This window comes from Lepeophtheirus salmonis, chromosome 6, assembly GCF_016086655.4.
Source record: "Lepeophtheirus salmonis chromosome 6, UVic_Lsal_1.4, whole genome shotgun sequence".
In the NCBI taxonomy this organism is placed as follows: Eukaryota; Metazoa; Arthropoda; class Copepoda; order Siphonostomatoida; family Caligidae; genus Lepeophtheirus; species Lepeophtheirus salmonis.
Genome location: NC_052136.2, coordinates 44,143,148 through 44,157,444, shown reverse-complemented (window position 1 = coordinate 44,157,444; position 14,297 = coordinate 44,143,148). Strand labels below are relative to the sequence as shown.

General features: G+C 32.9%; 1 protein-coding gene across 1 annotated transcript in view; it reads left to right on the top strand.

Moving 5' to 3' along the window:
* LOC121119404 (uncharacterized) overlaps positions 1-14,063 on the top strand; it is a 100,632-nt gene extending 86,569 nt beyond the window's left edge. The window contains exons 6-11 of the mRNA XM_040714064.2: positions 2,743-2,805; positions 6,678-6,854; positions 7,317-7,469; positions 7,531-7,947; positions 11,321-11,886; positions 12,207-14,063. Coding sequence (XP_040569998.2) covers positions 2,743-2,805; positions 6,678-6,854; positions 7,317-7,469; positions 7,531-7,947; positions 11,321-11,796 — 1,286 coding nt within the window. The 3' untranslated portion in view covers positions 11,797-11,886; positions 12,207-14,063. The remainder of the gene's footprint in view (positions 1-2,742; positions 2,806-6,677; positions 6,855-7,316; positions 7,470-7,530; positions 7,948-11,320; positions 11,887-12,206) is intronic.
* The last annotated feature ends 234 nt before the right edge of the window (positions 14,064-14,297 follow it).

The window sequence follows — 14,297 nt, the reverse complement described above, 5'->3', positions numbered from 1 at the left end:
CTTTCAAGGATAATTCTGTTTCAAACATTGCATGGGTACATAACATAATATTTGATATGCCTAGTGCCTACCTACCTAGGTATGTAAGCATTTGATAAATATAATAATTATAAGTATTACTGTTACACCATGGACTGATAATACATTGTACATATATATATATATTTACAATGTAGTATATTCCAATTCCTGCACGCCTGTCTTTTGAGACATAGCCCGTTATGTTGTTGTTAATGTACATAATATATAATTTGTTACAATAAGTAGAATCATACGACATCCTTGGTTGGTCTGGTTGCACTTCATCATCACCGTTAGTTTTGTAGTTGTTTTAAAAGCAAAGGTAGTCGTGGAGGATAAGGATGATGACGATAGACTCTACATATTATTATTAAGTATGAAGGGGGTGAGATTACCGTTAAAAATTCACAATACACACACACCTGTTAGTTGTACATAACTTACAAAGACAGAACAAGAAGTCTATACGTACATACCTACAAGGAGGAGGATACATCAATATCATCATCGTCATCTAACAGGAATTAGGTTAAGGACGCAAGGGTCTTTACACACACACGCAGCACGTGAGAAGAGGGGGATTTGCGTAATGGGAAGGAACCTTGATACCGTTAAAACACACAATAATATCATGACGCAATTATTGTTATTATGACTATGTATGTACGTACATAGTTAAACTTTATGCCTCTTATAGTTATATCAATATGTATACTTACTTACTTATATGATATTCCTTCCTTACTATAGAGTGGAGCGAGCAAGTTCACTGTCTCGTCTTCTCATTTCTATTAATACATATTTGATGATGGATTTATTTCTATGAATAGGAATTACAATTCCTGCTAAATCAAATTATACCTTGCGAAACGTCATGTATATGTACATTTGTATAAAAATAAATAACAATTTGTTAGTTAGTTATTAATATAGAGGAGTTGGGGAATGAAGCGGAAACGTGTCCGCGATACAACTACATACTTCTTTTTTTAGGTCATTGTCAAAATCATTCGCATCGTCATTTAAGAAGATACTAGTATCATGTACAAGTATTGTGCCTTGTTATGTCCGGAATATCATTGCAAAAACGTACTCCTCTGAAGAAGGAGGAAGAGTTGAACGAACCCTTCTGGCATTGAAGCCCTTCTTCTTCTCATCCCCACTCTCCTCGTGCTTGACTCCTTTTTTTTCTCTTTACTTCCTTCCTTCCTTTTGCGAAATCGTTGATTGTACATAGAACGTATGTACCTAGGTGCTTAAATAATTATTAAGTAAGCCTTCACGACATTCATTGATTCAAAGTATCTACATTGTATGCCTACAAATGTGCATAAATAAATACTATATAATTATTAATTCAGCCCTTTATATCATGATGTATTTACAAGCAATCCAATAAACAATTTAAAATCTTTTCCGGGAAAAAAGCGAAGAGAAAATAATCATGACGATAAAAGTAGGAGTAAAAAAGAGGAAGAAAAGGCAGATAGAGAGAGAAAAGAAGAAAATAAGTGAAAGTCTCGCACGCCTTGAAATTGCACATCATCAAAAAAGAAGAAAAATGGAGGATGCAGCAAAAAAAAAAGTACAACTATATATTTATATAAATACAACGAGTACTTACTTACTTCCTCATTCGTCCTTGTAACGGTTCGGCCCAAAACCTTGCAACTATTGCACCAAATTATATATAAATCCCCCCCCCTATCTAGACAACTCCTTCAATTTTTCTCTTGTATGATTATGATGATACATTATTATTTATTATATTTGATGATAAAGGGTGCAAAATTCAAATTTCCCTCCCTTCTTCCTTTTTGATTTCTTCTCTTTTCGCTTTTTTCCTTTTTTGTTCTAGCTATATTATTATTATGTGTGTGACTTAATCAAAAAATAAGTAGAAAATAAAAAGTAAAATATTCTTCCGCCTAGTGACAAAAGAGAAATTGAAACGAGTTTTTATTTTCGTTCTTTCTTTTTCTTATATACTTAGTACCTACTACAGCTACTATTGAATTGAGAGACGACGTAGGGGGACATCCTTTTCCCCAAAACGTATTTATTCTCTGTATTATTATTATTAATCCAATGACACCCCTTTCAAATATGAATGATATATTCATTTATAATATGGGAGTAAATGTATATTTTCAAGTTCAAGCCTTGTTGATTCATCGTCATCGTATATGTATATATAACGGTATGTGCTTTTAAGGAAGACTACCGGGTCATTTCCGTTCGTCACTCAGGCATTATTAGTAGTTTTATTATCTGTATTACTAATATAGGAGGGGAGGAAGGAAGGGTAGGTGCTGCTTGTTAATTTTTTTAGCCAGGAGGAGGAGGAGGAGGGAACCCAAGTTCAACGATTTATTCCAAGGTCAAATCCAAGCGAGCAGCAGGTTATTACAACTACTACTACCACTATGTATTAATACTGCGGGGTTATTTTTGCTGCCTTTTCTTGCAAAATCGTTGTTGCTTGATAAAGAGAATGGATATAATTGAATTAATGACAATGTTTAAAAAGCTACCTTAAAATCATACCCTCTCCTGTGAGTGTAGGATTTATTATTATATTTATTGAATGAACTACTCTTTTCTCTTTTAAAGCAATATTGTGAACTACATAAATACCATCAAATATCATGTTATGTAATACATCATTCTATGATGGCTTATAAGTACATACTCACAACCCATTTTTGTAATTTATTTCAGGAGGATACCAAGGAGATTTGCCTACATTGGATGATGAATGCGTCGAAAATGTCATTCAATCCCGTAAGTACATCCTTATTTATTTATAATAACCACTACAATCCGATCCCCCGACGACTCTTGAGAGTCAAAAATTTTCATTCATTATATGTAAACATTTCTTTTAATGAGTACATACATACAGATAGAAAATTATTCAAAAAATTTGGTGCATCAAAAAGATAAATAATATTATTATATATTAAAAACAAGGGAAAAAGGCGTGAGCGCGTCCATCTTCGGCGACTCTACTAATATTTAATAGTACTCTACTCTACTACATAATATTGACTATTATATTTTTTATAATAATAAAATATAGTAAGTATTGTATGTAGTTGTAAGTTTTTTACACACACTCTCCCACAGGCGCGCGCTTTTTGTGGGATAATTTTTTTTTCTAAGTATTCAGTAGGCCAGTGCATGTCATACGAGTGGCAACAGGGACCTAGTAGTAGAATCATCATCTTCATTCAGTGTGAATTTTACAATTATAATACAAAAAACAAAAAATATTAAATCATTAATTAGACAATATCTAATAAAGCGCGACAAATTCAGAAAATACTCAAGACCTCACTTTAAAAAAAAATCTTCGTCACCTCTAATATATTATTATATATAATTATTGGAAATGAATCTTCTTTGAAGGAACAGCTAACCCAAAGGGCTGATGAAGATGTTTTGAATGAGTGAGCAAGAAAGAGAGAAAAACGATCCCATTTTTTTTTACCCAACCAAATTCCATTCAAACTATAAATATATAATCTCCAAAAAAATAAATACAAAAGGAACAAGAAGATAAGATTTGATGAAAAAGTGAGAAAAACAGCTTGAGAATCCTTGCTCAAGACGACGAAAAATAAAAATAAAAAAAGGATCAATCCACTTCTTCAGTCAAAAGTTTAGTTGTTCCTTTTGTTTTGGAGACGTGTGAATCTATTACAAGCCAATCCAATCACGGAGAGAAAGAGAGTGATATTAGAAAAAAAAATTGTGTGTTTGAGTGTGACTTTTGTGTGTTTTTACAAGCATCCTTGAGAGCCGCAGCATAATAGTACCGTCTTCCATACCTAATCCATAATTATTCACCATTAAGTATTTTAATTAAGAATGACGAGTATGGTACTGGAAGAGTTTCAGACTCAACCATTGGACCTCTCTGCTCCTCGAAGACGACCTTTTTCTGTGGAAGAGGAGGAAGAAGAGAAAAGTGGTGCACCCAGTTTGGAGAAATTATTGTATCAGTCAATACGTCATAATGCAAGTCTAACGGGTCCGGCACGGAAACGATTTCTATCCAAATACCTTGATAAAGAATCGAAAAGTAAGTCCCTTCTCATTCTCTTCCCCCCTTACTGCTGCATAGGACTTGTAGCTACTACATAGCTATGAAACTGCATGGATATCCATACCTACATATATTAAGTGTGTATTTTTGTTCATGCATAATAATAAAGGCAGTCATCATCATCATATATCATCAACAATATCATCGCGCGGTGATGTCTAGACGCGAACACAGCACATTTTCCCCTTTTACATCCAACATTTATATGTATGAATTCATCATTCATTATATGTATTATCACCCCCCCCCCTTTTCGTCTTCTATGCTAATCTTAAACATGCATACATTTATCCAGAATGGCCCCTGTCGTGGTATCTGACCGTACACTTCTTCTTTTTGTCCTGGCTAGTATGTAGAATTATTACTGTTGAGTAGTAAATTGAACAAAAACAACACGATAGCGAAATGCAACAAACGTCACAATCATTGGTGTGTGTTTACTACCGTTTTTGCGTCGTTTGAGGGCGCGTAGTGTGTTGGGCTACTTTATCCCTAAATATACATGTTACAAGTCACAGAAGGGAAACACACAAACAAAGGCCTTTACTCCCCCCCCCCTTATTTTTATTGTTATTTCTCCATACTCATCATTATGAAAAGAAAAAAAGGGTTTTTTTATTTTATTTTAGAAAGCAGGAGCAAGCAAAAAATTTGCAATTTTTTTTCTACTTCTTTTCCCCTGTCTTCTTCCTTCTCTCTTTCTTCTTCTTCTTCTCTATGAGTGTGTAGTGTAAGGCCTCCAGTGTGCACTTTTATTATTGTTGTTTGTGCAAAAAAAAATGAAGTTCTGTGAGTGAGTAAAAAAGAGGGAAGCAGAAGAAAAAAAGCCCACTGCCCTTATGACGTCATGGGATGGATGTCTTACACACACTTTTTGCTGAAGTCTTTGTCTTTTATATATAAATATATATATATATTGCGAGGAGGGGGAAAATGCAGAGGAATGAGACGTTGTTCTTCTTCTTTTAGTGACTTTCCTTGCCCCAATTTTTTCGCGGAAAGACATACACAATATCAATTATGCGTGTATGTATGTAGTTCGCCCTTATATATATGTATATGGCAAAAGAGCCCTTTTGTTGGAGGGGACCCAGAGCTGAATTAAACTAGTAGATAGATAAATAACTCTAAATAGTTCATGTTCTGTTTCGTTCTATAATACGTAATTTAAAAACATGTTGACTTTTTTTTTGTACGTTTGAAATATTCGAAAAAGGCTTCTCTTTCTCTTTGAACACTGATATTACGTCGTTGTTTTTGTTTAACATTATGTCATTTCTTCCTATACGAATATAAATGCATACATATCAATATATTGTGTGGATATAATGTTCGTAAGGGCTTCGCTACATCATAGTTTTATAGTATGAACAGCCTTTACTTGAAGGAGTACAACATCCGACTATTCACGTATTGTTCAATAAAGTCTCATTTTAGATAGATATAGGAAGGGTGGATGTTAAGGAAGGATTGGATCTTACATTTTAATTTATTAATCCCATATTCAATGCTAGTAGTATTTGAGGTGCTAATTATGAATCTAAATTATTTTTTTTCGAATCAATTCTGGTTTTCCTTTTGAACTTTTTGAGTTTTTTACCATTTTTATAGGTTTGAACTAACTTTTGAAACTAAAAAAATTAGTTTTGCAAAATTTTATGGTAATTTCAAATTTGTATTTTTATATGCATCATCCAGTTTTGAAAAAATGCATTTTGAAGGTTAAAAAACCACCATCATTTATGGGTTTTGTTTGAAAAGGAATAACGCCTTGGTTTTTCATTTTTTTTTTTTTTTTACGTCAATGAGATTAAAATGAATGATTAAGGTCTTAGTTGCAAAAGAGTATTTGGTTCTAGAACGCTGAGCTATCGATTTCATTGAGGAAATAATCGATAATAGACTAATAAAATCATATATATAAACTCAATTATTTACCTTTTTATATTTGGATTTATTTTTCCTTTTTTATATGATATGATTTATTATCGCGGAGTTTTAAAATTTGAACACATAGTCTTAATAAATTTCTGCTTTAAAAATAAGAATCAATATTCCTGCTGAACTAAACCTTTTAAAGCCAAATACTCTTTTGAGAATGACACTTGATTTATTTATGCTTACTTAAATTCCATGGGTGCAAAAAAAAAAAAAAAAATTCAAAAACCCAAGTGTTACTCCTTTTTTTTTTTTTTTTTTTTTTTTTTTTCAAATACCTTAAAATATGTTGGTTTTTTTTTAATTTTTTAAATTATATTTTCTTAGGATTGAATGATCACATGCCTATTTGAAATTAACATTAAAATTTACAAAGATTAAACATGCTTTTATCTGAATGATTGATTTGATTTTACCTCATTCTCAAAATTTAGCTCAAATTGAAAATTCTTGCTAACCTGAAAAAATAATTACATATTCGTTATAAGCACGCCGAGTCCTAGTATGGTTCAATGTATAAATTCAAGAGGTTTTTGAAAATGTACGATTTTGTTGCCTTGTGTTTTCAATTAATTTTGATGCTTATTAATATATCTATGTTTTTCAGTTGAAGGAGGAGGTGATGGTAGAAGCGTTCGAACGTCGGAAAATAATAAACCTCCTCGTTGGGATTTTGTCGGTAGCGATCCGCATGATCGAATTCCGACTTCATATGGAGCTCTACCCCTCCTTGCTGCACGAGGACATTCTAATAACAGTCGATATGGGACAAATCATCCCACAGGTGAGTTCCAGAAAAAAATTATTTAACTTTTATGTTATCCTCTTTTAAAGAGGGGTAATTTCCCCTAGGTTCTGCACTTTAATATCATATAAAATAAGGGCTCTGTCCATCCTAAAAAATTATTTCCTTTAAGAAACAAGATTTAAAATTTTATTCTGAATTTAAAAAAAAAAGGACTGGCAAATTTATCTTTTAAACCCACTCCCAGTACAATAGACCCATATGGAGACTACTATAGATTATATGTAAAACCTAAAAATTCAAGTTTTCTTGTTTTTTTTTTTTTTTTGAGATGGTTGAGAGTTGCAATTGTTGAGTTTTTAAGGGATAATAAGTTTTGGTGTACGAGCTCCTCCATCCATGAAGGAATTAAACTCTTATGTATAAGTATTAGTGTTGTCTGCTGTTTAAATACCATATGTAAAGCATACTTTAATTTGATTATTATTGTACTTACTCTAGGATCTCTACCTCCGAGTCCAGCAGACTCTGGTGTATCGGATGTAGACCCCTCCTCTGCCTCTTCCCACAACTCTGACGATGAAAATCGCATACACCGTCTCAATGGGCCACGATCTACAGCTCACGCCATAGCTGCCGCCGCGGCTGCAGCTGGTAAGTTATTTAACATCCAAGACAAGTACCTTTTTACTAATAATCTCTCTCTCACTTTAAGGTCGACTCCCTGATGTTTCTAGTCATCCATCTGCAGCAGTGGCAGCAGCCGCCGCAGCGGCTGCTCACCATCACGTGGCTGCTGGTCTATTTTCGCATTTCTACCCCAACACCCCACCCACATCCAACAGTAATAATAACAACAGTCTTGGAAGTAGTTCCAGCAATAACAATAGCTCTAATGGAAGTCACGACTCATCTGACAATCGCCTGAGTGGCGGACATCAACACAATAACTCTGTTCTTTCTTCTGTTGCATCCCCACCTCCATCCCACGGAGTCGGACAACACAATCTCTCATCCTCTTCCTCATCATCATCCTCTCTCAGTAACAACAACAACAACGGAGGACCAACAGCAGTAGCAGGAAATACTCCTCACCAATTAGTCCATTCGAATCATTTCCCCCGAAGCGCAGGTAATTAAACATTCCAAAACAGTACAACATCAGTTGTTCAACAAGAAAAGTCATTATTATTCTATCATTGATATTGTTATTACTATTATCTCCATTTGTGTATGTGTGTCTATGTTGAGTGTGTTTGAGAAAGAGAGAGAGAGGAAGCCAAAAGACATGACTCTGATTGATCCTCATCTAGTGATGATCCCTTTTCCGTTTCTCACAGTCAGTCTATTGTACCTATACAATGTACATATGTGCAACATACATTGTACTCCATTTTGTATCAATCATTTATTCCTGTTAAGCAAGACTGAAGAGAAGGAAAAGCTGTATTTTTTTTAGGTATTGCTTATCTGGGCCCTCAAACTCAGTCTTGTTAACGTGTTTTCCTCCACGAATTACTTTATTATCCATCCATTTCTATTTTGATTCGCCCTGTAAAGGCTTCAAAAATTGCACTGATTATTAGTGTAAAAATACATGATGACCTCAGTTAAATAATAAGTAGGAATTGATTGATTTCATGGGGATTTTAAAGGGGTATTTGTAAGGGGATCAAATTCATCTTCTCATAGATGAAATAAGGCTCTAAGCTATCATCATTAACATTCTTAAATATCTCAACAACTCATCCCAGAAATTGGAATACAACGCTTATAATAAAGCGAAATGAATACTGGGCTGTAAGTACCTACTATTAGTGAAGGACGGGTTACTTGCGACTGTATTTTCAACCTGCAGTTCCAAAAAAAAAAAAGTGTTTTTGGCAAATTCTCCATCCTAAACAAATGAGATCAAATGTAGCGGGATTCAAAAATGTGTAGTAGGTATATCAGATAAAAAAGGATAGATTGGCCATTTCTGGGATTTTTGTTCCTTACAGATTGTTGTTTTAATGGGTTAACTCAACAGATATACACATACATATACTAATTATGTATTAGTCCTGTTGTTGAAGCTCTCGTCTAGTGTCGACAACTTTGTTATTGTTGTTTCAAAAGGAAACGATGACGGACTCCTCCTACCTCCTCTTTATACATATATAGTGGTAGTAGTATTTTAATATTATTATAGTTACGAAATAGGAATCATTTTCAAGGTCGAACATTTGTTCTACATAGTTATTGTTACATTATAGTCCGGTGGAGGGAAAAAATAACTTATAACTAACTCTGTTGATATTTGGAGGAGTTGTAAAGAAAGAAAAAAAAAAGAGGAAAAAAAAAAACACTTGATGATTCCCGTTATATATATATTTCTAAAGAGAGGAGGAGGTGAGGGAGGAAATCTTTTATGATATATATTTAAAAAAGAAGACTGTTAGAATTTGACCTTGGATGATCATATAATATATATTTTGCATCTTGTCATGAATAATGTTATATGAACATATTGCTCTTACACATTTTACTGTAATGCTTCTTCTCCTTCTTCATCTAAAGCTCTATTTATGTTATAGCTACACTCTATGTACGTACATACAACATACTATTATTAAATACACAAAGTTCTTTGTCCAAAAAAAGCAACAAAAAAAACAGTAGAAGAAGAAACTGTTGCCTGTTATTACGTCACAAGAGATTGGCGGCAAACATACACGCACATCACATCATAGTGCGTGCACAACTACTTTTTGGTATTCCAAGGTCACGTTCCTATAACTCTTTTATTATTATTATTGTTATTGTGAGACGGTTGGTTCTTCTTCTTGTTGTAGTTCTTGTTGCTGCGTTCTTCCTCTCTTTCCTAAAATAATACATACTCATACATGTTCTCTGTTGTTGTTCATAGTGTGTACAACAACATACATACCTTCTTCTCCTGGTATCAGGAGAGCCACCTGATAACTCATCATGAAACACCCATCTCTCTATCTCTCCTTACAATATTATATTTATGTTATCGGCCACATAGTCATGGAAAGGATGCTTAGGATGACCAATCGGCCTCTTTTTACGCACATCATGTCTCCAGGGATGATTTGCCGAAGGCAAGGATAAACAAACGTCCCATACGGCAGTGGTTCCCGATCTGTTTTTAGTTAGACTCTTAAAATAAAATACAAGATAATGTACACCTCTCATTCATAGATGTCTATAAAATTTGAAGTGCATTTTGTGCAAATAAAAGACTTAAAGACCTTATAAAGTTCAACCCAGAGCCAAATAATATAAGTTATTTGACTATATTGATCAAAAATAAAGATTTTAATGCTACATATATTGAAAAATATAAGAAATAATCGAATTTATTATTAATATAAACTCAGCGATATATCTACTACAATGAAAAATTTCTATACTATCGATATTATTTTTTGCGGTAAAGAAAGTAAAAATTAAGACTCGCAAACAAATAACATTAGAGGCTGTGAACTTGCAAATGAGCATATAAACGAATCAAGGTCTTTATGTGACGGATGTGTACTGTACATTGAGGAAAGCAAGCTTATTCTAAGTTTAATTTTGGACACAGCAATCCCAAATATAATCCTCCACATTAAGCCGCAATTTGTATTTATTTTTTATATAAGTTAATCCATAAATTTTTTGGCCAAATTGTATTAGTCAATCTAAAGCTGTTTTAGCCAGACGTGAGTACCTATTCATTTCAGAAATCCATAATTCCTAAAGTGTTTTAGAATCAAAATCTGTTTTTAGTGTTTGATAACATAAAAGTCCAACAAGCCCTTTCTTCAGATCAGACGACAGATGATTAACTTTGGCGGTAAGAGTGGCGTAAAGAGTTATCTTTTTGGAAATACTTTATACACTTATAAAAATATGTAAATTCATCATTATGTAAGTTTTGATGCCACTCAAAGCAATGTGAATGTAAATTATATTCTTCTTTTCATGCAAATCCACTTTGGGAACCACTTCTATACAGGAATACATGTCAAATTATCCCAGGGCAAAGGCAAAAAAAATCGAATACTGTAAATTTTCGAAAGATTAGAGCCACCCATTTTTTTTTTTTTTTTTTTTTTTTTTTTTAAATATATCAAATAAATGGTGATAGATTTGATACTTCTTTGAGTGATCAGCTAACCATCTTCTTTTCTCTAGGCACTCTTCGGAGTGTTCGAGAACTTACAAAACGGACATGTCCATTTTCATTCGATTGTTGATTTAGGTATTCTCACATTTTATTAATGTCAAAATATTAACATCCCTTCCCCCTTAATCAATTAAACTGTCACTGATCCGGCCACGCGTGCTCTTTTTTGTGAATCAAGATATGTAAGGTCACCTTATGATACTGAGTCGATAGGAATATTTGAAGTTGGATGACGTAGAATCCTCATGAATGAGGATTCTTTATATATATATATTAATCCTTAATGAATGAAATAATGAATTAATGTTTTTTTTTGTTTTTTTTCTAGTCTCAGACCATCTCCAGTCAATGTTCAACTACACCACTTCACCCAGCCCTTCCTCCTACGATTCCCACCATCACGTTCCCCTTGGGGGTCCAACCTCCAACTACTTCGTCCATGGTCACGTCTCTCCAAGTAATTCAAGCGAAGCGGAGGAACTAGGCTACGGCCCTCCCCCCCCCCACCTCCCTCATCACATCACCCCCATCACGTTGTTCATCATCCTCACTACGGGTACTCTTCCTATGATGGAGGAAGAGCCGTTTCACCCCCTTCCTCGACATCTTCATCCTCCCCTCCTGTCTCAAATTAAAGAAAAAAGCACGGAAGCCCAAAATTGGACCAGACGGTATTCCACTCAAAAGAAAGTCCAGAGAAGGCACAACCACGTATCTCTGGGAGTTTCTGCTCAAACTCCTACAAGACAAAGACTCCTGTCCACGCTCCATCAAATGGACCAATCGGGAGAAGGGGGTATTTAAACTAGTCGACTCAAAGGCTGTCTCTCGTCTATGGGGGCTACACAAAAACAAACCTGACATGAACTACGAAACCATGGGACGAGCTCTTAGGTATGTAGCCAGTAACAACCACATTCTTCAAAACCAGTGTTGTATCGATACCAGTTTTGATATTTCGGTACTTTACTATACTTTTGTCGTATTTTTGTTCGGGAAATTTGATAAACTTGAACATTTATAGTAAAGATTTTCTTTTGGGGAGCATAAATTTAAGGGGTCACGTTAAAGATGGGTCAATTTGTGAACGAGGCGCTGCAAGTATTACGGATTCTAATATCAGTTGTGTTAGTACTCCTGTTGGCTTACGGAACAACACTACTCCAGCCCATTTTCTGTCATATTCTAACCCTTCATTATTTTGATAATTATAGATACTACTATCAGCGGGGTATTCTTGCCAAGGTGGATGGACAAAGGCTCGTCTATCAGTTTGTGGACGTTCCAAAAATTGGAGAAATCAATGAAGTGGACTGCTCAGGAGTCTAGAAGAAATTAAAAAAATATATTAAAAAAAGAAGAAGACAAGGAAAGATTCTACTACATACAGCAACATACTTATTTATATTATTAGTGTTTGTACATAGTACATTTAGTACCTACATAGCAACATCCTTCTATTCGTTGTGTCGTCATCATAATCATTGTGTCGCGTCATAAGCAAATAATCGTTGTCGTCGCCGTCTCCCCTGTCTGTCCCTTATTATCTATCTTACTTACTTATTTTTTTAATTATTAATAATTGTACCTGAAGAATATGCATACATACATATAATATATATATATATATATACAAGTCTATCTATCTATCTATGCTGCTGTTACGAATTTGATATTATATTATATTTAAATGTATACATACTAAATGTCCTAAACATTCAACCCCCTCCCCCTCCCTCTCTCTGAGAAAGGAACGAAAGAATGAAAACAGAAAGAAAGAAAGTGATGTGTCCCCCCTTCATTCCCTTTATAATTATTATTTAATATAAGCATATATATTTTTTTTTTTTTCAAGTCAATTTTATACATTATACAAAACAATATCTGTGGGATTTGGGCATTTTTATCTTTTTGATTATACCTATATAAATATATGTGGTTTTTTCTAATAAGTAGTTTTGAAAGAAATGTTAATATTATTATTATAAATTATAATATATTTTATAGCCAAAATCTCTTTTTTATATTATATTATATTAAGAATATATATATTACAAAGAAAGGAGACCGTGTTCCTACGTTCTCCTATTTATCTATCTATCTGCCTGTCTGTGTATTCTGCATCAGGCAGAAAGGGAAACACTTCTTGTAACAAACACATTTTGGAGAGTTCTATTACAACTACAAACATAACAAATAAATAATCAGTGGAGATGTGAATTTTTTTATTTTATTATATATTATATTATTCGATAGATGATTGGAGAGTGATAATTGTCAAAAAACAAAAAAAAAACAATAAAAAATAATATACATATACCTATACTGAAGGTAAAATTTTTTATAAATACAAAGTAAAGGAAACCCCACAAATTTTTTGAACAAAGATTCAAATAATCATATTTTTTTTAATTCCATACATAAAGTATATTTTACAGACGTACTACTCTGTTTTTTTTTTGTTTTTTTTTCATTTAAAAAGTTGTGTATTGCATTTTTTTTAATTATTAATTAATTGTTCATTTTTTTAATTACAATGTTTAATTATATATCTTATTATTATATAACTACTACCTAGTCAGACAGGCATCATCATTTTTATTATATTATTACTAAGATTTATACAAAAACACACAAAAAAATTACAAAAAACACGAAAAAACCCACACAAAAATAATATTGATATATATTATAAATTTTCTCTCTCTGTGTGAATTTTTCTTATTTAATAATACAAATTACAAATACCTAAATGTGTTGTTGACTCTTCCTCCTTTTTATCCATTCATTGTCGTTCTTTTTTGGTTCTTTTTCTAATATTATAAAAATCTTTTTTTAAATTATAATTATTACATCAGTGTTTTTACTACATACAAACAAATACCAACTACCCTATTACGTCTACGTCTATCTGTAAATCATAACTACCCTACTTATTTTTTTAAGAAAACTTTTATTACTTACGAAAATCCAAATGCAATAATGATATATAGCCAACTAAACAAAAAGAGAGAGTGCACAATTAAGAATTTTTTTTTGTGATTTTTTAAATAAATCAAATGATATAATTACTGTTGGGCATTTTTAATTTTGTAAAAAGGTGTAGAACAAAAATTAAATCCAATATATACACTTTATATGTATATTAATTTTATATAAATGTGGTCAATACAGCTAATTAAAACGTTTTTCATAAGTAATATCAAATTAATTTCATTATTATGCTAGCAAGGGGTCCCCACGTTACAGAGATAAATAGAAACAGAGAATGAAGGTAGAAGAAAAGAGAAAGAGAGAGGGATGTA